The following is a 26,197-nucleotide window of genomic DNA, read 5'->3' as shown; positions in this document are numbered from 1 at the left end:
CCAATTCCAGGGAAGCCTGCCCCAGAGTGCCCATGTACCCAGTTGGAAGGGCGAGTCTCATTAAAAACAAAACAATGTCTGCAGCCAAATGTGGCTTGACTGATGAGCATTACCCATGTTCCTCAATCTTCTGAAGACAATTGACATCCAAGGAAATTTGCCCCAGCTGCTACTGGAGAGGCATCATTCCAAAATTGCACCATTTAACCAGAATCTTAAAAAGAAACTCAACATGACCTAGGGAATCCAAATTCACCGAGTCACACTATCCATAGGACAAGGCAAAACAAGAAGCAGGGATGATTCTTCTCGCCCTTGATGTAGCCGGACTTGACAGAATATGGAGGAGGGAAACGTATGGGCAGATCAGGTGTCCGACCTACTGACAAACCCTACTAGTGCAAGTATACACCCTTAACCTCTAGAATTATTCCATTCAGCCTGCAGCTCTTGATGACTACCTGCAGCTACAGTGATTCAGCTTCAATATGGCATATACATTTACTTAAATTAGATAAAAAATCTTCAACTTCTGTGACTTCAGAAACTCTATCGATGGATTGTCAAAACATTTCTTAAGGTGCCAAAAGTGTGCCTAATTGTTCTATGCGACATATTATCGCATCTTCCCACATTATTTTGGTAGATGGTAGACAAAGTTCTAAGTTCTGATTTTTGTTGTTGACTGTCCTCTGATATGGCTTTGGGCTAGGGGATTGATGACAAGTTCTGACCCAGCCCTCCAAGCCAAGATCGGTTGACTTTATACTCTGTGTGACAGGGATTTAAATCTCGTGGGGGTATGTAGGGGACCTACCCATCCTTAGAGATGGACGTCACCTAGTGTGAAGTACTTCAAGTAACGGGGCATTTGAATTGCACAGAAAAACTCATAGGCAGTAACGCGCTACACATTTTTAAACAAGCTACAAAGCAATTAGAAACCCTTTATCAACAGGATCCCAACTGTGCCCTCTACTCTTAACCAGATTGTCAATGCGGCCACCAAAGTTTAGTGTCCATTTTAAGAAACAAAGAGCCAAAACAATTTAAAACTTGATTTGTCACTAAGTCTGAGTGCAAAGGCCAAATGGACAAAAAAAGGGACAATTTTGGCCAACGTAAGCATTCTCCCAGTCATTAGTAACTGGTATTAGTAACACCATTGGCAATAATCTCTTTTTGGTTTCCTAATGTTACAGCAAGTGTTTAGAAATCTAATCCTTTTTAATTCTCAACTAGAGAACATTAGCAAGCTGTGCAGGGGCAGAAATACAAAATCATGCATCAACTCTGAAGATTTATCACAGTAGTTGTTTTTCTTTCTCATTCTCTTTCCGGAGATGCTGCCCAAAACACTGAGAGCTTGCAGCATCTTCTGTGTTTCTTCGAAAATTCTCCAGAACAGGGGTTCCCAACCTGGGGTCAATGGATTGGCCATTGGCATTAAAAAAGGTTGGGAACCCCTGCTCTAGGAGAAGGAGCCTAGTGAGACATTAATGGGAAGGGGAGCATGCTGCTCAATTGAATTTTTGCTTTAATTTAGCCTTGGCCCCAGAGGTCAAGTGTTACCTGGCCTGCCTTAATCTTGTACTACCTTTTGATATTTATACATAATACACTTTTTCTTTACTAAAGCAACAAGACAAAAAACAAAACACTTATTGTCCCTCATCAAGTTGTCCCACACAGAGTAGTTTATATATATAATTTTTGTTTTAAAAAAAGCACCAGCTCTTGTGTAGGATACTTTAGGCCACCGAATCACTTTAAGATATGCAGACCTGAAATAAAATGTACTTTTTTCCTCTGATAAAATTTTCTTTATGCATTGTGTTTGAAAGTTCGGATCTGTCCATCAAACGCAGAGCTGTAGTGGCTACAAAAACAGGTTTGATTGAGATTCCTCATGTCACCCGTCTATCCTCCAGCTCTGGTGAACTTCCACCTCCTCGCTTACGACTAAGAGAAGTTCACAGTTCTTCCCCCTTAGTTGGTGTTTCAGGAACTTCCTGTGGAAGGATTAAAAATACAGAATTGGATATTTGTGGAAAAAGGATTCTCAAGGTGAAACTGAAATAGCTGAAACTGAAGAAAGGCTATCGCATAATTATTACATCAGCGGCAAATCTTATTTTTGCACTTTATAGTGCAATTCTCCCAAAGAGGAAGCTCACATTTCCCCCTCCCTCCAATGTTTTTTATCTTCGGTCTTTACAGACTGATGGGCCAAATGGATCTTGCAGCAGGTCTACGATTTGTGCCATTGTGTCAAGGAGATGGCGTCAATGCTCAGTTGGCTAAATCCCTCTAACTGTAAATACCCCCACCGTGTTCGCTCGGCAGAACAACGGTCACAGGGCCTGGACTATATACATATATATGTATATATACTATATACATATAGTGTTCCGTGACTGTATTACTGATATCCTATATTTGCTTACTATCTTGTACGTGTGAGGAGTAGGCCTCAAGCTGTGGTGTCGTCTGTTTACAGTGCCGGGAGAAAGGTGTCAGAGCCGGTGTGCTCCACCGGAGGCAGTGTTGAGCAGCGTCCAGGCTGGACTCGATGCTGCCCCCCAGTGTTCGCTCGGCAGAAGACGAGCTCTGTCGGATGTTGGATAGCTTGAGTCTGGACTTCTTTTGTTGTACCTTTCTACCTTATATGTTTTCTGTGTGTGACTGCTGCTACTGTTGTTTTGTACCTTAACCCCTAAACTTGAATTGAATATACACTCAGTGGCCACTTTATCAGGTACAGGAGTGGAAACCGGTGAGGTCTTCCGCTGCTGTAGCCCGTCCACTTCAAGGTTCGACATGTTGTGCATTCAGAGATGCTCCTCTGCACGCCCGTTGTAGCTTGTGGTTATTTGAGTTGCCTGTTAGCTTGAAATAGTCTAGCCATTCTCCTCTGACCTCTCTCATTAACAAAGTGTTTTCACCCACAGAACCGAGGTTCACTGGATTTTTCCTTTTGCACCCTTCTCAGTGAATTCTAGAGATGGTTATGTGTGAAAATCCCAACAGATCAGCTGTTTCTGAGCTGCTTAAACCGCATCATCTGGCACCAACAGTCATTCCACGATCAGAGTAACTTAATCACATTTCTCCCCCATTCTGATGTTTGGTCTGAACAATAGCTGAACTGCTTAACCACGTCTGCGTGCTTTTATGCATTGAGTTGTTGCGACACGATAGGCCGATTAGACACTTGCATCAATGAGTGGGTGTACCTAATAAAGTGGCCGCTCAATGATGTCACCTTTAAGACTAGGCCAGACCCAGGTGACAAGGAGATCACTTTATGTTCAACGTAACCCCATTCTCTGGCCAAAGCCATCATTCACTGCTCTGCCCGTGACCCTCACCTGAGCTCGTCCTCGTTGCCAATCTGGTCTGGCAACTTCAGCTTCGAGTCAAGGTTGTAGTAGATTCCTGCGACCTCACGTACACCGATCCAGTGCTGCCGTTTGAGGGGAAGTTTCACGGGACCCCAACACAAACTGGACGGGATGTTCATGATAAAGCCCATCACATTTGACAAGGCGATAGTATTAACATCTCTGTGGAACAAAAAAGAAAGCAAATATTTCAGGAGGCAAAGGAACACAATTAAGAGCTGTTCTAGGAACACCAAACTCTTTGGGATGCTTGACCGTGTCTTAAGATGGTTTCTTTTACTAATATTTTGACTGTGACATTTTCAAAGAGTAGGTGGTTTCCTGTAAAACTAGCAAACAAAAAGTAACAGGAAAGTAGTGTCAAAAGAGAGCCATTGCAGAGTTTTGAAAGGACCTTTTGGTTACAGAAACATTCACTAACAGAGAGCTGTAGTCATCTTCAGCAACGTACATTTATAATGAACACTGACAGGTTAATCTGCAAAACTACAATCTGTTGTGCTTGAAAACTACCAGGATCAGAAGGTTCATTCCCCACCCATAAGATCATAAAATACAGGAGCAGAATTAGGCCATTTGGCCCATCGAGTCTGCTCTGCCATTTCATCATGGCTGATCTGTTTTTCCTCTCTGCCCCAATCTCTGGCTTCTCCTGCATCCATTCGTACCTTGTCCAATCAAGAATCTATCAACCTCTGCCTTAAATATACCCAATGTCTTAGCCTCTACAGCTGCCTGTGGCAACGAATTCCACAGATTCACCACTCTCTGGCTAAAGAAATTCTCCCTCATCTCTGTTCTAATCTGAGGTTGTATCCTCTGGACTCACCATATGAAACATTCTCTCCATATCCACTCTACAGGTTTCAATTAGGTCACCCTTCATTTTTATGAATTTAAGGAATACAGGCCCAGAGCTATCAAATGTTCTTCGTATGACAAACCATTCCAATCCTAGAATCATCTTTGTGAAGCAAACACAAGGAAATCTGCAGATGCTGGAAATTCAAGCAACACACACAAAATGCTGGTGGAACGCAGCAGACCAGGAAGCATCTATAGGGAGAAGCACTGTCGGCGTATTAGGCCGAGACCCTTCGTCAGGACTAACTGAAAGGAAAGATAGTAAGAGATTTGAAAGTAGGAGGGGGAAATGCAAAATGATAGAAGACCGGAGGGGGTGGGGTGAAGCTGAGTGCCGGAAAGGTGATTGGCAAAAGGGATACAGAGCTGGAGAAGGGAAAGGATCATGGGACGGGAGGCCTAGGGAGAAAGAAAGGGGGAGGGGAGCATCAGAGGGAGATGGAGAACAGGTAGACTGATGGGCAGAGAAAAAAAGAGGGGGGGGAGAAAACTAAATATATCAGGGATGGGGTAAGAAGGGGAGGAGGGGCATTAACAGAAGTTAGAGAAATCAATGTTCATGCCATCAGGTTGGAGGCTACCCAGCCAGTATATAAGGTGTTGTTCCTCCAACCTGAGTGTGGCTTCATCTTGATAGTAGAGGCGGCCCTGGATAGACATATCAAAATGGGAATGGGACGTGGAACTAAAATGTGTGGCCACTGGGAGATCCTGCTTTCTCTGGTGGACAGAGGGTAGGTGGTCAGCGAAACGGTCTCCCAGTCTGCGTCGGGTCTCACCAATATATAAAAGGCCACACCGGGAGCACCAGACACAGTATACCACACCAGCCGACTCACAGGTGAAGTGACACCTCACTTGGAAGGACTGTCTGGGGCCCTGAATGGTGGTGAGGGAGGAAGTGTAAGGGCAGGTGTAGCACTCGCTTACAAGGATAAGTGCCAGGAGGGAGATCGGTGGGGGGGGGGGGGGGGGGACGAATGGACAAGGGAGACGCGTAGGGAGGTTCATTTTTGTGAACCTCCTTTGAATCTTCTCCAGTGTCAACACATCCTTTCTAAGATGAGGGGCCCAAAGCTGTTCACAATACTCCAAGTGAGGCCTCACCAGTGCCTTATAAAGCCTCAACATTAGAGTTTGCAGATTGTAACTAGTAGAATAGTCAAAACTTAATTATCAACCTTTAGGAGAGGAAATAGGTTATTTCCATATGTCATAGCTTTGTCTGAAAAGTGATCATCATGTGGGTTCCCGGAACAGAGATTAATGATGTGTCATGTTTACTCCGATTAAAGTTACAAGTCTTTGGGCTTTGTGAGTAAAACTAATACCATATGACTTCACTGTTGTGTGCTGATGTGAAGAACAGGAGACCCCATGCGCCTATGAAGCCAGGAAGGAACACAATCGGATACAGGCTGAGGGTCAGTCCTGAGCCAGAGAGACGGAGACCCTGAGAACTCTGGCATAATAAACCCTACTGATAGCTGCAGAACTGGCATTACTCTGGACTGCAGCAGCAATTCTTTCCTCTGGAGTTATCGTATTTATTATTACGTGCTGTGTCGTACGACGTGGACGATCATGGTCTTCCCATGACCATGCTTGTTCTTGGTAGATTTTTCTACAGAAAGTGGTTTGTCATTGCCTTCTTCTGGGCAGTGTCTTTACAAGACGGGTGACTCCAGCCATGACCAAGGTCTCCATCCCATCACTGTGCCTCACTACCTCTGCAAGTTAAGACTTTTTTCCTCCCCTCATTTTTCCACTTCTGTTAAGTAGAAATTTCAACAATATCTCCGGCTTTTTTTAAAATTTCGGATTTCCACCATCTTTGCTTTTCAGTTACAAGTCCTCAGGCGCAGGTTGGCTTCCATTTCGGCAAGGTTCAGTTTTAATTTTGCATCTTAGTACAGAGATTGCATTAGACTAGCAAACATCCAACTAGAATTACTCTCACTGTCACCTCAAGATAATGGATTGACCACATAGGAGCAAGACAAGGAGAAACCTCTTCATGTAGATCTTTACAGAGTTGTCCAGCTTTGGGGGGGGGGGGGGTGGTCATCCATTATATTTAAGGTTGATATAGCTCTGGACACAGAGAATGGATGAGGAAATAGGCTTGAGTCACAGAACTGGAAGAGCAAGTTTCTGGAAAGTATGACTTAATGCTTTTCATATGCTCATATGGTCTAGTGTACAGCAACTGGGAAGACATCAGCAGTGATTCAGGGGTTTCAGGATTATAGATAAGGAAACAGGTTCACTACCCAGCCTCCAACAAATAACAATGGACACTTAGAAGCTGGAGGCTAACTGCCCTGATGAATCATCAGTAAATTAACGCAAACCAACTTTCAGAGCCCAAATGTCGGTTCTCAGAACTCTGACGCAGAGTTAACATTCTGAGCACATTACATATGCTTGCATCATTTCCAGATGAGCCCGACAGTAACAGTGATGCTGCTGCTGACTGTTATCATAACGAGGGCACAAAAAGCCTTCAGTAAAACAATTTACATCAGCTACTGGTCCGCACCAGAGCTGGATTTATAAAGGCGTATATTTTGTCAGGCAGAAAACCATTCTGCAGAGAAAAAGGCAGAGGGTTAATCCTCGCTTTCACAAACACTCAATATTGCAGCACTTTTACCGTGCAATTTAACACAGTGACTCAGTGTTTTTGCAAACAGATGCAGGGGTGGGGTGTGTGTGTGTGTGTGTGTCTGTCTGTCTGTGTGTGTGTATAGAGCTTTCACATTCCACTCTCACCAGGGAAGAGGCTATGCAGCATCCATGTCAGGACCACTAGACTTAAAAATCAGTGACTTCCCCCAAGTCGTCACAGGCTGATCAACACCTCCATCCATAATCAACTCCACCACCACTACATACACATCACCTAGTGTCACTTTATGTACATACTTTTATGCAGAAAAGAGTTACTCATACATTGTGTTTTATTGGACTGCTTTTGTATTTACTTTCATTTGATTTTATTGCGTTCATAATGCTTAGTGTCTTTTTTTTAATACTGCGTAGAATCTGGGGGTTACAATCATTTTGTTCTGCATTACACTCATGTTCTGAAGAATCACAATAAACATTCTTGAATCTTGATCTTGAATTGTGATACCAGAATCAGGTTTAATATCACCAGCATATGTCGTGAAATTTGCTACCTTAACATCAGCAGTACAATGCAATACATGGTAAACATCAGGAAAAAATAAATGAATTACAGTAATATATATGTATATTAAATAGTTAAATTAAAAATAGTAGTGGAAAAACAAAGAATAATCTACTTCTGGGGCGCCTTCAAGGGCGAACTCGAAGCGACGCAGCTCGATGGACACGATGAAATTTTCCCGTTTCAGACTGCTACAGCTGAGAACCACAACTGATATCACCTTCTCAATACGATAGCAAAATTAAAGAAATTACTTCAAGTGATCTGGACAAGTTCAGTAGCAATCTGTTGTGCCATTGTTGTCAGTTTATAAAGAAGCATGTGCCGTCAAATGGTGACCTGTCGTATTTCCCTACGAGACTACTGAAAGCAATTAGACCCATGATGAGCGATGATATTTGCTTCTTGTATCGAATCCCATTTGTTTCATGCATCTGTTCTAATTATACACTGCACGACCAGGATCAGATAAGTCACAGGTACTTAAATTACCAGCTTGTCCAAGCCAGACCAGAAATTGCCCTGGAATTCCTCGTCAATCACTGATGTAAACATCTGGTCTTGCTGTCATGTTCCAATTTCTAAGTGGACATTGAACCCATGAACACTACTCACTAATTTTTTAATTTCTATTTTTTTGTACTACTTATTTTAACTTAACTACTTAATATACACACACACATATGCCAGTAATACTAAACCTGATTCTGATATTTTACCCTTCACAATCCTTTACCACACTACAATTTGTTGAAGAAATACTCTGATAATGTTGGAGAAATTTTGAATAATCAGGTAGCTCTGCTGTAATGCATATTAGTTTAAATATGATTGATGAATTAGGAAACACTAAGTGTGTTATGTGTTCTGCACTGGTTACAGCAAGAGTGGGAAAACCTATTTAAATTTCTGTTTTAAAACAACTACAGGTGGCCTCTGTTTTTCGAACATTCGCTTTATGACAGTTCGCTGTTACGAAAGACCTACATTAGTACCTATTTTCGCTAACCAAAGAGGATTTTCGCTTTTAGGAAAAAAAAGACGCCCGCTTTATACGTGTGTTTACCTCAAAAAGACTACCATGACCATGAAGCCTTGTGCGGGCAGTTATGTGTGCATGCGTATACACCCAATTCCCTTCACAATAAATGATCACATTTCATTAACATTTCTAATTACTAACTGTACTTGCATACTCGTCTTTCATAAATCATATTCCTAGACTTGCAAAACTCTCTGCATCTCAGAACTCTACAATCTCTTAACGTTTTAGATAATATTCTTATCTTCTGCAAATGCTCTCATCTTCTAACATTTGCTAGATCTTCAAACATTCTCTTAAAATATATGAGTATCTTTGAAGCCTCCTTATGCTGTGAACATTTGCTTTCTTTGCACTCGGCTTATTAATTTTCCTCTCAATCTCCTGCCTTCTCTTTTTAAACCTATACGCTCTGATACCCACCACTGTGAGTTCACCCCATCTATGCCCCCGACAGGTATGGCACATAGAGAGGCACATGAATATGCAGGGATAGAGGGAAATTGATATAGTGAAGGCAGATAGGTTTAGTTTAACTTGGCAGGGTAGGCCAAAGGGCCTGTTTCTGTACTGTTCTGTTCTATCTTCTATTTCACTTCGGGAGATGGGGCACATTAGCCTGCAGCTACAACAATTTGTTCAGTACTATATTCCAGGTGATCGCAATTGTCCTGAGCTCCTTTCTCCTTGCCAGTTCCCAATTTATTGCTATTCCTGGGATTCTAACTGTATCTCATAGTAAAGAATAATGCGAAATCTCATTTTTATTACAGTCTTATTTTGAGATATAGCACGGTAACGGGCCTTTCCAATCCAATGAGCCCGCACCGCACAATTACACCCACGTGACCAATTAAACTACTAAGCCTTACGTCTTTGGAATGCGAGAAGAAACCCACTCAGTAGGGGGAAATGCACAAACCCCTGACGCACAGTGACAGAGTTCAACGCGGGGTTATCTGCCACCTCCTTATTGAACCACGGTGGGGGCACGGCAGCATAGTGGTTAGCACAACGCTCGACAGCACCAACAACCCGGGGTCATTCCAGCTGCGGCCTGAAAGCAGACTGTACGTTCTCCCTGTGAATGCGTGCGTTTCCTCCTGGTGCTCAGGTTTCTTCACACAGTCCAAAGACGCACGGTACAGGTTCAGGTTAGTGATTGTGAGCATGCTACGTTAGTGCTGGGAGCACGGCAACACACACACTTTCTGCTCTCGGTCCTCGGCTGACTCCAACAGATGACACAATGGAGGCAATATTTAGCTCTGTTAAAAAACAAATCTTGAGAAAGAGTACACCCTGTTCCTCTGAGGCCTCCACTGGTCAGGGTCAACCAAGGATGCTGCATCCTAGCTATCTATGTAGTTGATGTGCAAGCTATTACGCAAGCCAGGGCAGTACGATATGGAGAGCAAACAGTTGCCCTTGCAGCAGACTCCCCCTCTCCATGCAGCTGATGACTCCAAAGGAACGGCAGAGACCGATACAGCTTGGCACCAGCGGCATTGCAGGAGTTGCCAGTCAGCGTTGAACTCACTGCCTAAGAGACTCCAGCTCTGGACTATTCCCCCTCAGGGTTTACTCCCAAATGCTGCCCCATGAGAGGGTATAGCTGCAAGGCAGCAGAGGTTTGAGATCAGAGCTTTCCTTCTCCTAGATGAGATGCCAACCACAGCTGACGAACCCTATCAACCTTTTTCCTATATACTGTAATACAACAAGTACTTCAGTAGTGAAGAATGATGCCACACTGATGGCTTGGAGATTAAAGTTGGTTCCAACTTTGAGAAAGAATGAAATATGAATGAATTCTATTTTTCACATCTTTGGGATGTCTTAAAGCACTTTAACAAACAGCAAATTAGTTTTTTTTAAAACCATCCATTACCATTACACACAGCACAGTCCCACAATAAGCAAGGACGTAAATGGTAGATAAATAAACTTAATGACATCAGTGGGAACTAAACATGTCAAAAGAACTGACTACTGACTAGCTTGTTGGTTATAAGAATAAGATTGGGAGTAAAGGGTTGTACAGATATAATCAACAAGATCATTACTAACCTTCTGCTTTAACTCCATTTCTTGTCTGACACCCTCAATACTCTTGGTGCACAAGTAAATTAACAATCTCACAGCAGATTATATTCAAAAGCCTTTCAGGGCATAGCTTTCCTACAATTCGCAACATTTAACAAAGAAATATTTCCTTAACTGAACTAGGGTTGGTTCATCTAAGAGACTACACCCACTGGTTGAGGACTGCCCTGAAGTGCGAACTCGAATTACGAGCTCAAACTCCGGAGTGAAGTTGGGACACAAGATCTTCCCGTCAACCCTACCTTCGTTTGTCCCACCAAACTGCTTCGTAACCTTTCGTTTGAAGAGCAGCCATGATCACATTGACATCGTAGTTTCCTGTTCCCAGCATGCTTTTCTTGTGTGGCGTTACCATGGTATTTGGAGACAACCTGCCACACAAAAGTAAAGTTAACCTTGAAAAGATATGAAGAGAAAGACTTACACTTCTATAGTGTCCTCAATATCCCACACAAAGGCTCACAAAAGGTTTTACAGACAATTATGAACTTTTAACTGCAATCACCACTGTATCATACGAAACAACCCAGCCAATTTACGCACAGCAAGCTTTTACAAATGGTAATGGGATAATTGTTTGTAGAATCTCAGAAGGTGACGGGAGGGCGCATAGGAGCGAAATATTCCAGTTAGTTGAGTGCTGTCACAGCAACAACCTTGCACTCACTGTCAGTAAGGCCAAAGAGCTGATTGTGGACTTCAGAAAGGGTAAGACAGAGAACACACACCAGTCCTCACAGAGGGGTCAGAAGTGGAGAGAGTGAGCAATTTCAAGTTCCTAGGTGTAAATATCTGAGGACCTAACCTGGACCCAACAAATCAATGCAGCTATAAAGAAGGCAAGACAGCAGCTATATTTCATTAGAAATTTGAGATTTGGCATGTCATCAAAAACACTTGCAAATTTCTACAGATGTACTGTGGAGACCATTCTAAAACCCAGCACATTCCCTCGTCACATTGCTGGTGATATGAAACCTGATTCTGATAATTGAACAATGTGTTTTCAGTATTGTTGAAAGGAGGATAATAAATATTGACCCCTAGAGAGCAGTGTAAACTCCATTGTGAAACCATACTTTTCATCATTGAACAATTATTTTGTTCTCATTTACACAAGTACTGGAAATGACATTAAACAATCTTGAATTCTAACACGATCCTTCTTAAGTCCATCTGAAAGAGCAAATAGGGACTTGGATCAATGTCTCTTCTGGAGGGCAGCATGTCAAACAGTGCTGCACTTCGGCTGGAATTTCATGCGCATATCTCTGGAACTGAATAAGGTAGCAAAATATCCCCATAGTTAATGGTGAGGACTAATATTACGGGCTCTGGAGTTCAGAAGAGTAACGGTCACTTTGAAATCACAAATTAATTCACAGTGAAACAAATAGCTTACAAGGCCTGTCGGAGTAGAACTGAGAGGTTGACTGGGGAATCTAAAACTGAGGGCACAGCATGAGGCTATGAAGTTAACCGTTAAAGATTCTGCTGGGGAAATCTTTCTTCATGTAGGGTGTTGAGAGTCTTTGGAACTTCCTAACCAGAGCTGCAGAAAGTTGTGAACACACTCAGCTTCATCATGGGCACTAGCATCTCTAGCATCCAGGGCATCTTCAAGGAGCAATGCCTCAAAAAGGTGGCATCCATCATTAATTACCTTCATCACCCAAGGGCATGCCCCCTTCTCTTTCCATCGGGGAGGAGGTACAGAAACCTGAAGGCACACACTCAATGATTCAGGAACAGCTTTTTCTCTCTGCCATCATCCGATTTCTGAATGGACATTGAACCCATGAACATTACCTCACTACATTTTTAACACACACGTACATATACACACACACACACACACATATATACATATATATATACATACACACACACATACACTTTTATGCATTGCATTGTACTGCTGTCACAAAAACACAAATTTCATGACATCTGCCAGTGATATTAAACCAGAGTACAATTAAGGTTAAGAGACAAATGAAGTATTACAGCAAAGCCTTTAATGAATTAAAATGTGCCCTGTAGATGCAGGTCAATGTGGAAGAAGATACTTAAAGAATAATAGCATTCATGGGTCGAAGGCTCCTTCCAGAACATTAACTTTACTCCATTAGATGCTGACTGCACAGATGCGTAAAAACAGCATTTTGTTTTTACATTATATTTTTCTGTTGGCAATTCAAGTGGCAATAATATTACAAATTAACTAGTCTATACTTGTACTTTATCAAGTGACAACATTGCGTCAGCTATGTGTATGTTTCACAATTATATGAAGAAGCACTGTGGTTTATTTAACAGGGCAAACAATTCAGAAAGCATGCCCAAAGATGACCTTTTGTGTCTACCACCATAGATACCTCCAACAATTGGGCTTCCATCTTCCTCCACCTGAAACTTCTCTTTATCTTAGTTTTAAATGTCTTATCCCAGTTCCTCTGCATTTTCTCATTTTACTTGTATTAAGCGATGGCCGTGGACCAAGAGGTGTGACTCACAGACCAGTGGTGCTAGGATGTAAGCCAAGGCCTGATTCACCCTGGCTGAGAGCGTCTGATGTTGAAAGACCCAAAGCACCTGATGACCCCAAGTTACATCACTGGTGACGTGTCCTAGCATGTATCTCAGCATTAAAGGAAAACAAATCAACCCAGAGGGGAAAAAAACTTCAAGATCCCCAGATAAGTTGAAATGAAAACCAGTTTGATGGGGGATCAATGCTAAAATTCAATGAAGCAAACAAGCACAGGTCAAGTACCCCTTATCCAAATTGCTTGGGGCCAGAAGTGTTTTGGATTTCAGATTTTGAGATAGCTTGGGATTGCCATCATTTCAGACTGAATTAACGTGCTACTGGTAAGCAGTCTACTTCATCACACATATGTACATAGAAACATAGAAAACCTACAGCACAACACAGGCCCTTCAGCCCACAAAGCTGTGCCGAACATGTCCTTACCTTAGAAATTACTCGGCTTACCTATAGCCTTTTATTTTACTAAGCTCCATGTACCTATCTAAAAGTCTCTTAAAAGACCCTATCGTATCCGCCTCCACCACCGTTGCTGGCAGCCCATTCCACGCACTCACCACTCTCTGAGTAAAAAACTTACCCCTGACATTCCTCTGTACCTACTCCCCAGCACCTTAAATCTGTGTCCTCTTGTGGCAACCATTTCAGCCCTGGGGAAAAGCCTCTGACTATCCACACGATCAATGCCTCTCATCATCTTATAACACCTCTATCAGGTCACCTCTCATCCTCCGCCGCTCCAAGGAGAAAAGGCCGAGTTCACACAACCTATTCTCATAAGGCATGCTCCCCAATCCAGGCAACATCCTTGTAAATCTCCTCTGCACCCTTTCTATGGCTTCCACATCCTTCCTGTAGTGAGGCGACCAGAATTGAGCACAGTACTCCAAGTGGGGTCCGACCAGGGTCCTATATAGCTGCAATATTACCTCTCGGCTCCTAAATTCAATTCCACGATTAATAATGAGAATGTGAAAAGGGTAAGGGGTACGTGTAGAGGGGGTGGGCGAGGGGTAAGTGTAGCAAAATATGTAGACAGGACAAGAGAGAGGTACGTCAGTGGGGAAGTAAGGAGAGGTAGCTAAAATAAGGTGCCAGGCCAGACGTGGAGACCACAAGGAAAAGGGAACCTACGACCACAAGACAATGTGCTTGGCAAAATATTTTAAGGATACCTATTTCAAGTGTCCTGAAGTATGTCAGTATTAATTCTAGGTATTACACTTTAACCTTTGCTAAATTCTGAGTATTTCGCATGCTTAGCTATGCAATAGCCAATCAATTGATGAATTTGAATCGGTAACCATATTTGCGAATGTGGTACCCTGCTTTTGGGTATAAGTATGATCTTTGTAAACCGACAAATTGGGAGTTGGCTACCTTACGCCCAAAGTGCGTGGGGCTGCGAACTCCTCTCTGAATAAAAACCGTTTCAGAGGTAATTTTGTGTCTCTGGTGTTTTTCCTCAACTGAGCAGTTAACAGTTACAGGTTGACAATGAAGGCCAATACTTCAATTGTTACAGTAAAAATGATTACATACCCATTAATATGGAGCGGCAACGGTAGCGTAGTGGTTAGCACAGAACTTTACAGTACCAGCAACCAGGGTTCAATTCTCATTGCTGCCTGTAAGGAGTTTGTACATTCTCTCTGTGACCATGGGGGGGGTGGGTCCTCCTACAGCCCAAAGACATATCAGTTGGTAGGTTAATTGGTCATTGTAAATTGTCCTGTGATTAGGCTAGGGCTAAAGCAGGTTAGCTGGGTGGTTCAAAGGTCGAATTTAATGTCAGAGAAATGTATACAATATACATCCTGAAATGCTTTTCCTTCACAAACATCCACGAAAACAGAGAAGTGTCCCAAAGAATGAACGACAGTTAAATGTGAGAACCTCAAAGTCCCCCCTCCCGCACACAAGCGGTGTGGCTCGAAGGGCCTATTGTATCTTGATGGATAAATAAATAAATAATGAAAATTTAATGGGCGCAGGGTAAGAAAAGTAGCACAGCAGCATTGGGAGAACACCTGAATCAGCTGCTGAACAACAACAAACTACAGGCCTTCAGTCTCCACCTACGATGCCCTGCTTTGATTATAAGGTCACATTATATTTGTTTTTACTTTTTTTAAGGTTTTATGTAAGGTATAAAAACTATCAGCATCGTAGACTTGTTAGATTTTCATCAGCGATGATCTTGGCAAACTCTATGAACTTCTCTGCTGCTTTGTGATCAGCAGACGCTTTTATCTCTAAAAATTTTTTAAACCTTCAAAAACTTAATGCAGCACCCTTTTCTTAAATGTCTGCAACCAGCCTGCTGAATATTCACAATTACTTTTAATTTTCAGTTCGTTGTGATAGATCTTCGCTTGTTTCACAATCAACATGCAGTTAAGCAGTATACTCCAACACTGTTGAATGCCTCTTTCAAAACACGATCAAGATCCTTAAGCAGCATTGTTCTATTTTTCACTTAACTTCTGTTCACTATGTTTGTGACATCACTTCTCAGAGACCTGTGCATTGCCTGGGAACCTTCTCAAGGTCTTAGGGAATTTTCCATTTGTGACGTCAGTGCCCAGAAAAAATTTTTGGATTTCAGAGGTTTTGGATAAGGGGTGCTCAAATAGAAACTGCAACTATTACCCATAGAAATACAAGCAATTTCAGAGCATTCCAGAGCCATGCAGAGCAAATGACGTACCAACCCTAACCCTAATGCAGTCAAAATTGGAATGAATGAAAAGCCAGACTATTTGCAGACAACAACGTGACAAAAACTCTATCTGTATTTGAAAATGCTGTTGATTAAGGAATAACAGTGACCAAAACATCTGAGAGAACTTCCTTGTTTTTCTAAAACAGGACTTATGGCAATCAGGGACAATGGATATGATCTGTTTATAGAGGGGGATTGGTAAATGCTCCAATCTCACATTTCCTGTCCTTCGCTCACCTAACATTATTTGAGAACTGCTGAGGTGATGCAAGGTGTCATATTAATGCGTTATTTCTTTTCCAGAAGTTCAAAGTCAATTGATTATCAAAGTACACGTGTCACCATATACTACTCTGAGATTCATTTTCTTGCATTCACAGTAGAACAAAGAAATACAATAGAATCACTACACAGTAAAAGAACTACACACAGACTGATAAACAATGTGTAAAAGACAAACTGCAAATACAAAAGATAATTAATAAATAAATAAATCTGAGGACATGAGCTGCAGCTTCCTTGAAAGCAAGTGCACTTTCAGGTTTTAAGCACAAATGATCAGAATCAAGTTTAATATTACCGGCATATGTCATGAAATTTGTTTTTATGTGGCAGTTGGTAGTGTTCATTGATCAATGCCCATTCAGATATCAGATGGCAGAGGGGAGGAAGCTGTTCCTGAATTGTTGAGTGCGTGCTTTCAGGCTCCAGCACCTCCATCCCTGATGGTTACAATGAAAAAGGGGCACATCTTGGGTGTTGGGGGTCCTTAATGATGGATAGCACCTTTTTGAGGCATTGACCTTCCACCACAGCAGGCGGTAACGCAGCCAGTTAGAATGCTCTCCACAGTACTTCCGAAGAAATTTGTGAGTGCCTTTGGTGACGTACCAAATCTCAAATTCCTAATGAAGTATACCTTCTTTGTAACTGCATCAATATGTTGGTTCCAGGATAGATCCTCAGAGATGCTGACACCTAGGAACTTGAAAGGATTTTCTGGTGAAGAATTATGTGCTCACCTAAAGATCATTCCACTCCACCAAACATTATAACCATTGCTTAGTGAAAATTAGTTTCAGAGATACATCCTGCCTTAGGAACGCATAGCAGGAATTTTAGCAAATTGAATTTGGAGAAACTGTTTCCAAAAAGGGAGAATCTAAAATCAGAAGGTACAATTTGAAATAATTGGTAGAAGATCTACACAGGAGAGTTTTTTTTTAAAAACAGAAAATTGTTGTGAACTAGCTTTCAATGACTTCATTCACTTAATAACTTTTAAAAGACAATCAGACAAATTTCAAGGGGAAATATTACAGGGTTTTAGGAACCACATGGAGAGTTCTTCAGAAGAGATGGTATATGCAAAATAGGCCGAATAGCCTGCTTTTTGTATGGTTCTGTGATTTTAATTGCAGTGGGATACAGCATCTGGATGCAATCATAAATGCAATCTGAATATAGCTCTGAGATGCGGCATAAAAAGATAAAACAGATTTTGAAAGTGGTTTCCAAATTCCGAGTGCTTTTTCTTAAACCATGTGTGTAGATAAATAGCAAAAAGAACATCAGAATGCAGGCTGAAAACCCCTGCTTCAGCTCTGCTGGACGCAACCACCATTTATTAAAGGATCACCATATCTGTGCAAGTGACTGGAAATTGAGACACTCTGGCCATTCATCATCATGTGCCATTTCGTATGATGTAGACCATATATGTCAAACTCAAGGCCCGTGGGCCAAATCCGGCCCGCGGTGGAATTATCTTTGGCCCGCAAGATAATATCTAATTACTATTAAAGCTGGCCCCAGTAATCGAAGCGCCTATGGCGTATGATATGGCTAATGCTGAGTTTATTCAGGTACCAGGTTTTCAGGGTTTTTAGTGTTTATTCGGCAGTCTTTCTCGGCAGTCTTCTTCATAAGAAACGGAATTTGTAAAGTGAAACACTTTGTAGTTATAGCAGAGACTGAGATACATGAGAGCAGGCTGAAAAAACGGAGGCAACGAAAGCTGCGTTCGCACGCGTCCGACTGATCCGGCCCGCATGAAGCTGCATTTTGCTCAATCCGGCCTGTGACCTAAAATGAGTTTGACACCCCTGACCATGGTCTCATGACTATGATTGTTCTTGGCCAATTTCTACAGAAGTAGTTTTCTGTTGCCTTCTTCTGGGCAGTGTCTTTACAAGACACGTAGTCACAGCCATTATCAACACTCTTCAGAGGTTGTCTGCCTGGCGTCAGTGGTCGCATAAGCAGGACTTGTGATCTGCACCGGCTGCTCATACGACCGTCCACCACCTGCTCCCATGGCTTTACATGACCCTGAACGGTGGGGTGGAGGGGGGTGGGATGGGTGTACTAAGCAGGTGCTACACCTTGCCCAAGGGTGACCCACAGGCTAGCAGAGGGAAGGAGTGCCTTTCTGACCTACACCTCCATTCCACCACCCAAGTTGGTGACCTGTGCAAATGGTCAGTGTGGGCTCGTTGGGCTGGAAAGGCCTGTTACCATGCAGTATTTCTAAACTTAAATTACAAAATGCACGACTGAGCCATCCCTTCGAGAGACTGGGACCAATCTACGAACAGATCATTCACCGTCAATACCACCTGAATTTCAATGATGTGTTAGGAGAAGCAGAGGGGGAGTGGGGGGGGGGGGGTGGAGTTCTAACATTTTAACTGCCACTCATTCTTTGGGGCAGTCTTCTATTTTTGTGGATGTCTGTGAAGAAAAAGAATTTCAGGATGTAGAGTGTATACATTTCTGAGATTAAGTGGAATTATTGAACTATCTTCCCACTTATCAAAGCTGCCTTGGCCATCAATGTCAAGATTTCACGCACCACAGCAATACACACACACACACAGAATGCTAGCTGAACTCAGCATTCAGGCAGCATTTATGGAAATAAATAAACAGCCGATATTTCAGTCTGAGACCCTTCATCAAACTTGCTCATGACGTACCTCCACCCCAGCTGGCAGAGTTGGTAAAAGTGCAACTTATGACTTGTCTATCAAAAGTAGCTGAAAATAAATTCTTACAGCCCAGTGGTTTGGGTGTCTTTTCTTTCTCCCAAGTGCTTATGTCTCAATGACATGGCATTACCTCACAAACGAGCCACCAGATTAACTTGCGGGATCTTATTATGACTGACCTGTGTGTGGGTGTTATGTCTCTCTTTGAATGGTTTGCATGCTTTTCATCTGTGTTGGACTGAGCATCGAGCTAACAACTTGGCCTCGTAAAAAAATCAAATGCTGAAGTAATGCAAAATTTGCCACCCAAAGCATCACAAGGCGTGGAGAGGAACTCAAAAAATTGCCAGAAGCACGATAAAGTAAAAGTAAAATGGTATTTTTTTTCTTGACACAGTGGGTTAACAACACTGTTCATACCAGCATGAAGCCCTCCTGAGATTTGTGGCTGTCAACATTTTAGCCATGGGAGCATCTCACCTCCTCACAGAACCACTGAGCGAGCTAACAGACTGTTTAACCCAATTCATCTCCACCGGGGACTCGCAACCCTTTTTCATGCCATGGACCAACACCATTAAACAAGGGGTCTGTGGACCCCAGGTTGAGAACCCCTGATCTACACTGATCACTGAGCACCTTCCTGTATCAATCCCATCATCCGGCACTTGGCTCATAGCCCCCTGCGTCTACATGATTCAAGTGTCCACTTGCACAATTCCGAAATGCCCCAGATGCAAACACTTTCTCTGGTTCTGCGTTCCATGTACCCACCATTCAGGGTGCCTCAGGTCCCCTCAAATCCCCTCTCAGTCTCTTCCTCTTGACCCTGAACCAATCTCCTCTATCTTTACCTACCTTTGACATGGGAAGTATTTCCTACAGTCCACTCCATCTATACCCCTCATTATTTTATACAGCTCAGTCATATTCCTTCTCAACATCCTCCGCTCCAGGAAGAGAAGATCGAGTTTCTCAAGCCTCTCCTAGTAACTGAGCGGTTCCATCCCAGGAGGCATCTCGATGAACCTGAAGATTCTGCAGATGTTGGAAACCTCAGGGGTGTGTGCTTAGCCCACTGCTCTGCACTCTATATATACATGACTGTGTGGCTAACCATAGCTCAAATACCATCTATAAATTTGCTGACGATACAGCCATTGTTGGTAGAATATCAGGTGGTGATGAGAGGGTGTACAGGAGTGAGATATGCCAACTAGTGGAGTGGTGCCGCAGCAACAACCTGGCATTCAATGTCAGTAAGACGAAAGAGCTGATTGTGGACTTCAGGAAGGGTAAGACAATGGAACACATACCAATCCTCAGAGGGATCAGAAGCAGAGAGTGAGCAAGAGTGTCAAGATCTCTGAGGATCTAACCTGGTCCCAACATATCGATGTATTATAAAGAAGGCAAGACAGTGGCTATACTTCATTAGGAGTTTGAAGAGATTTGGCATTTCAACAAATACACTCAAAGACTTCTATAGATGTACCATGGAGAGCATTCTGACAGGCTGCATCACTGTCTGGTATGGAGGGACTACTGCACAGGACCGAAAGAAGCTGCAGAGGGTTATATATCTAGTCAGCTCCATCTTGGGTACGAGCCTACAACGTACCCAGGACATCTTCAAGGAGCAGTGTCTCAAAAAGGCAGTGTCCATTATTCAGGACCTCCAGCACCCGGGGCATACCCTTTTTTCACTGTTACCATCAGGCAGGAGGTACAGAAGCCCGAAGGCACACACTCAGCGATTCAGGAACAGCTTTTTCCTCTCTGCCATCTGATTCTTAAATGGACATTGAACCCCTTCGACACTATCTCACTTTTAAAAATATACAGTATTTCCGTTTTTGCACGTTTTTTTAATCTATTCAACATAAGTATACTGCAATTCATTTATTTATTATTACTATTTTAATTTTTATTCTCTTTTATATATGTATTGCATTGAACTGCTGCTGCTAAGTTAGCAAATTTCACGTCACATGCTGGTGACAATAAACCTGATTCTGAAATCCAGAGCAACACACACACATACCCGAAATGCTGGAGGAAATATGGAGGTCAGGCAGCAACCATGGAGGGAAATGAAAGTTGACGTTTCGGGCCAAGACCCTTCATTAGGACTGGACAGGAAGAGGGGGGGGGTTAAGGCCAGGATAAGGTGGTGGGTGGGGAAGGAGTACCAGCTGGGATGTGATGGGTGAAACTGGGTGAGGGGGGAGGTTGATGGGTGAATCTTCTCTGCACCTGCATCACCATTATCACATCCTTCCTACACTTTGGTGAGCAGAACTGCATGCTAAGATCTGACCAAGTTGGAGAATAACCTCATACTTCTGTATTCAGTGCTCTGACTAATGAAAGCCAGTATCTCATCAGCCTTCATAACCACACTGTCTTTTTCACATTTTCTCATCTCTATTGAAGTTTCTTTATCCACTCATCTCAAGCCAATAAAAATCAGGCACAATGATTTCCTCTGGATGAGAAACTGGTGCCCAAACCCTCTTCACATAAAAACATTGTAGAGATTGGCACTAAATGACTCAATCCCCATTTTCTGAAGATTGTTTTGAGTGGGCTGAATCTGAAGGCTGTGGTCCAAGTCACACACAGGAATCGGCCAACTCACGTAAATAGCAGGACAGGCTGATGGCTGTTTTCAGAGAGATTAAGCAAAGAGGAACATGAGAAAGTCTACAGATGCTGGAAATCCAAAGCAGCACATACAAAATGCTGGAGGAGCTCAGCAGGTCAGGCTGCGTTTATGGAAATGGACAGATAGTCAATGTTTCAGGCCGAGACCCTTCTTCAGGACTGAGAAGGGGGAAGGTGCCAGTATTAGAAAGGGGGGGGGGGGAGAGAGAAGAGGCTAGCTGGAAGGTGATGGGTGAAGTCAGGTGAGTGAAAAAGGATCAAAGGCTGGAGAAGGAGTCTGATAGGAAAGAGGGCCATGGGAGGAGGGGGAGGAGGAGGGGACCCGGGGGAAGTAATAGACAGGTGAGGTCAGAGTGGAGAATGGGGGGTTGGAGAAGAGAGGGTGAAATTTGTTTACCGGAAGGAGAAATCAATATTCATACCATCAGGTTGGAGGGTACCCAGTGTTGCTCCTCCACTCTGAGGGTCTGGACAGACACATTAGAATGGGAATGGGAATTAAAATGTTTGGCCACCAGGAAGTCCCACTTGTGGCAGATGGTGCAGAAGCACTGGTTGCTGCTCTGGTGATTTCAAACGGACACCAGAAGGTTCCGTGCCACCAATATTCTGGCCAAGTAGCATCAGAAACAGAACGTCTCCCCTTTTGCCTCCCTCAGCTGGCGCCATTAAGGATATAACAGCAAATACTTGTTGCAGGGCAAGCAGCTGTCATTTGGCCATTAGATTGGTGCACAGCAACCCCCATCATGTCCAATTCCTATTCTCGTTTCCCTGTAGTCCTGTGACTTGGACTCTCGTAAGCATTTTGGGGTTAGAACGTATAGCGAACATTGACTTTAGCAACCAACCTTCAGATCTGAATATGGATTGTAGATTAGATTTAAAATGCAGCTTGGAACAGGAAACATCCAAATGAGATGTCTGCATATGCGTGAAAGCAATCAACACGCCACTGCATGAATACAACTCCAAGACTACGGTAATTAACACTTACTTTGGGTGTGCTGGTGGGAAGACCCGGGCATTTGAAAACGACATGTAAAGAAGCATAATGAGGGCATTGTAACTATAGAAATTGTCCTGCCACCCATATAACAATGTGCGCTGTAATACTGGGTCAGACTCCCTCTCCCCCCTTCCTGTAATTTATTGTAGCAAATTAACTTATTAGCACATCTTTGGAATATGGGAAGAAACTGGCACACCTAGGGAAAATCTAAATGGTGGCAGAGAGGAGATGTAAACTCCACACAGAGTGCGCCACAAAGTGAAGATCAAGCCCCAGGTCCCCCCCCCCCCCCCGCTCACCAAATGTGTTCAGGGCAACCAAATTCTCTAGCAAGATCATGCTACTGCAAATTATTACAAGGAAACTTAGGAATTTCTGAGATGAGGGAAATCATCATCAGGATGAGGGTTGTTTCTAAGGGAAACAACCACTGATGCTGATGATGTGGAAGAAAGCCTCTGCATCCATGGCAACTCTAGTCTTATCCCACCTTTCAGTTCGTGGCCATTGTGCCTTTTAAATTTCTGTGCCAACCACTGCTTCAGGATCCAGGCTCCAGGCACAGGAGCCCACGTAATCATGGATCTGACATAAACTTGACATGCTTTTAAAGGTCTCTGTTAACCAGATATACAAACAATAGATGAAGCCTCACTCAAAACCGTCTTTGCTATGATATAATCAAGTAGTACAGTTTACACCCTTTCCGAGTACATCAACACAAGCGACGTCAATCTCTTCTCATTGTAAGTGACTGCACTGTTCTTTGTAACGTCATAAATCCAGATAACATGCAGCAATCAAAGGCACGGCTGGTCTGAAAGATTGCTTTGATAACCGCCACGGGATCATTTTCAGAATATGGAATTGAATTATACAAACACTGATAAGCGCCTTCTGCTTCACGCTGCAGTTCACTGTTGTCACCATAGCAACAGCTCAACTGCCTTTAGTACAATTGTTTGTTTCAGCTTTCCTGGTTGAGATGCTTTGTGACCGCATCAGGTAAGCTCCCAACCAGATCAAGGAAGAGTGAGACAAAACCCTCTCTTAGAGATGAGATGCTTTATAACTGCATCAAGTAACCTCCCCAACCATAGAACATTACAGCACAGAAACAGGCCTTTTGGCCCTTCTTGGCTGTGCCACTGACCTGCACCTGGGCCATATCCCTCCAAACCCCTCTCATCCATATACCTGTCTAAGTTTTTCTTAAATGTCAAAAGTGAGCCCGCATTCACCACTTCATCCAGATCAAGGAACAGCGAGACAAAACCCCTCTCTTAGAGAGGAAAGATTTTGTGACCACATCAAGTGAGCTCCCCCAACTAGATTAAAGAAGAGAGACACAATGCCTCGTCCCTCTCTAGGTCCCAAGACAGAAGAGCTAAACATAATCTGAGAAATTATATTCAGACTGGCTGTGAGAATGGAGAGAGTTCACAAGTTTAATGTAGGAAAAACTCAGCAATACTAAATACAGAGGATGAATGCAAAACATAACTAGAAACAGACAATCTGGATTTCAGAAAGTTATGTTTGATGACGCTAACAGGTCCTTTGAGAAGTTACAGACGGGAGACACACATTGGATCTTCAGACATGGACTTCAAAGAGGAATCTCACAGGTTACAAGAGCCTCCAAGAAAAATGCACAAAAAAAATAAGATTAGAAGAGAGCAATTGTCAGCACAGTCCTCCATTCTGTGATGGTTCCTGCTCAGACCACAGATTAAAATATTAATACAGGCAGTTAATAAAAGCAAAGTAAATAATTCCAAGGTTCAAAGTAGGAGGAGCTAGCGATAGGGTGGTGGAATAAACCAGAGTAAATCACAAAGTTTGCAGAGCTTACAGAAAACAATACATCTGGCTTACACAAAACCCCATCTACCAATAGACCTGAAAACTCTCCCCTTTCAAGCGTTTTCCCTGCATCCTTTTTGATGCTAAAATTGAATTAAATCCACTACTATCCAGACAGAGCATCTTAGACCACAGCCATTCAGCGCATTAAAAAAATTCTTCAGTCACCTTCATTCTCAAGACCACCGCCAATGCGAATTGCTTTTATCCAGGGACTAAAAACTTGGTGGTTTTAAGTGTATGCATCAGATCCTTTTGCAAACTCAACTGTAAAAAGAATAATCCCAACTTCTCCAGTCTATTCCCATTCAAAATCCCAGGAAATCACTCCAGTAAATCTTTTCTGCAGCTTTCCCAAAGCTCTTACATCCAAGAATGGCCCCACCAACGAACACAATAAACCACTTTGGTCTGAATGAGCAGCTTAAGAAGATTCATTGTCACTTCCAAGCCTTGTACCCAAAACACTGGTATATATAACCCTCAGGAAACCATATGCCAGTTCCTTGATCTGCTCTGCCACTTTCAATGAATTATGCATAAAAGCCCCCAGAATTCTCGGTTCCTGCATCCATTTTATAAACATTCCTATCAAAATTGAACACGTTGTATTTCACATAACTAAATTTAATCTACCCATTCCGCAACTCAGGTGTTTCCTTAAAGTACAGCAACACAAGCGCCTAGTTCTGTGTCACCACGCAACCTACCGGCTCACTTTCAAGGACTCTACAATTCAAGCTCTCAGTATTATTCATTCACCTTTTTTTTAAAATCATGTGCACAATTTGTCTTCTTTTGAACATTGGTTGTTTGTCAGTCTTTGTTTGTGTGTAGTTTTTTTTCATAAAAATCAATGGTACTACTTTATTTTTATGTAAATGTCTGTAAGAAATTGGGGGAGGGGGTTGCTGCCCAAAGGGCCTTCTCTGCGCTGTATCTCTAAATCAGAGGTTCCCAGCCTTTTTATGCCAAGGACCAATACCATTAAGCAAGGGGTCCGTGGAATTAAATTGAATCATAATTTAGTATATGGTGACATACATGTACTTTGATAATAATAGACAATAGGTGCAGGAGTAGGCCGTTCGGCCCTTCTAGCCAGCACCGCCATACACTGTGATCATGGCTGATCATCCACAATCAGTACCCCGTTCCTGCCTTCTCCCCATACCCCTTGACTCTGCTATCTTTAAGAGCTCTATCTAACTCTTTCTTGAAAGCATCCAGAGAATTGGCCTCCACTGCCTTCTGGGGCAGAGCATTCCACATATCCACCACTCTCTGGGTGAAAAAGTTTTTCCGCATCTCTGTTCTAAATGGCCTACCCCTTATTCTTAAATAAGCTTACTTTGAAATTCTAAAATCTGCACACCGAGTCAGTAATTGCTCTAATACCAACCCCAGGAAACTCCACTCATTCTATACGTCAAGTAAACTCTTTCATTACTCATACTTCCTGTCACCCAGCTTGTTTTCTATCCACAATGCTACTAAACTCCCTTTCGTTTACACCTTGCCCCACCGTACCATCAAGGCTAAATTTCTACAGAGGCTAAATCTCGCAAATTTCGACAGATGCACCGGGGAGAGCATTCTAACGGGCTGCATCACTGTTTGGTATGTTGGGTGGGGTGGGGGGGGGTGGGGGGAGTCAATGCACAGGATTTAAGTAAGCTGCAGTGTTGTAAAAATAGCCACCTCCATCATGGGCACTAGTCTCCGTAGTAACCAGGACATCGTCAAAGAGCGATGCCTCTGAAAGACAGCGCCCGTC

At 42.9% G+C, this 26,197-nt stretch overlaps 1 protein-coding gene across 2 annotated transcripts in view; it reads right to left on the bottom strand.

The window, feature by feature from the left end:
- Positions 1–1,831: 1,831 nt before the first annotated feature.
- josd1 (Josephin domain containing 1) overlaps positions 1,832–26,197 on the bottom strand; it is a 37,310-nt gene continuing 12,944 nt past the window's right edge. For both annotated transcript variants that reach the window (XM_073033621.1, XM_073033622.1), the window contains 3 exons: positions 10,855–10,983; positions 3,372–3,566; positions 1,832–2,012 (listed from right to left, as the gene is read on the bottom strand). In XM_073033621.1, coding sequence (XP_072889722.1) covers positions 1,913–2,012; positions 3,372–3,566; positions 10,855–10,983 — 424 coding nt within the window. In that variant the 3' untranslated portion in view covers positions 1,832–1,912. The remainder of the gene's footprint in view (positions 2,013–3,371; positions 3,567–10,854; positions 10,984–26,197) is intronic.

This window comes from Hemitrygon akajei, chromosome 31 (assembly GCF_048418815.1).
Source record: "Hemitrygon akajei chromosome 31, sHemAka1.3, whole genome shotgun sequence".
Lineage (NCBI taxonomy): Eukaryota > Metazoa > Chordata > Chondrichthyes > Myliobatiformes > Dasyatidae > Hemitrygon > Hemitrygon akajei.
Note: the sequence above shows the minus strand (reverse complement) of the source record. Positions and strands in the feature narration are given on the sequence as shown.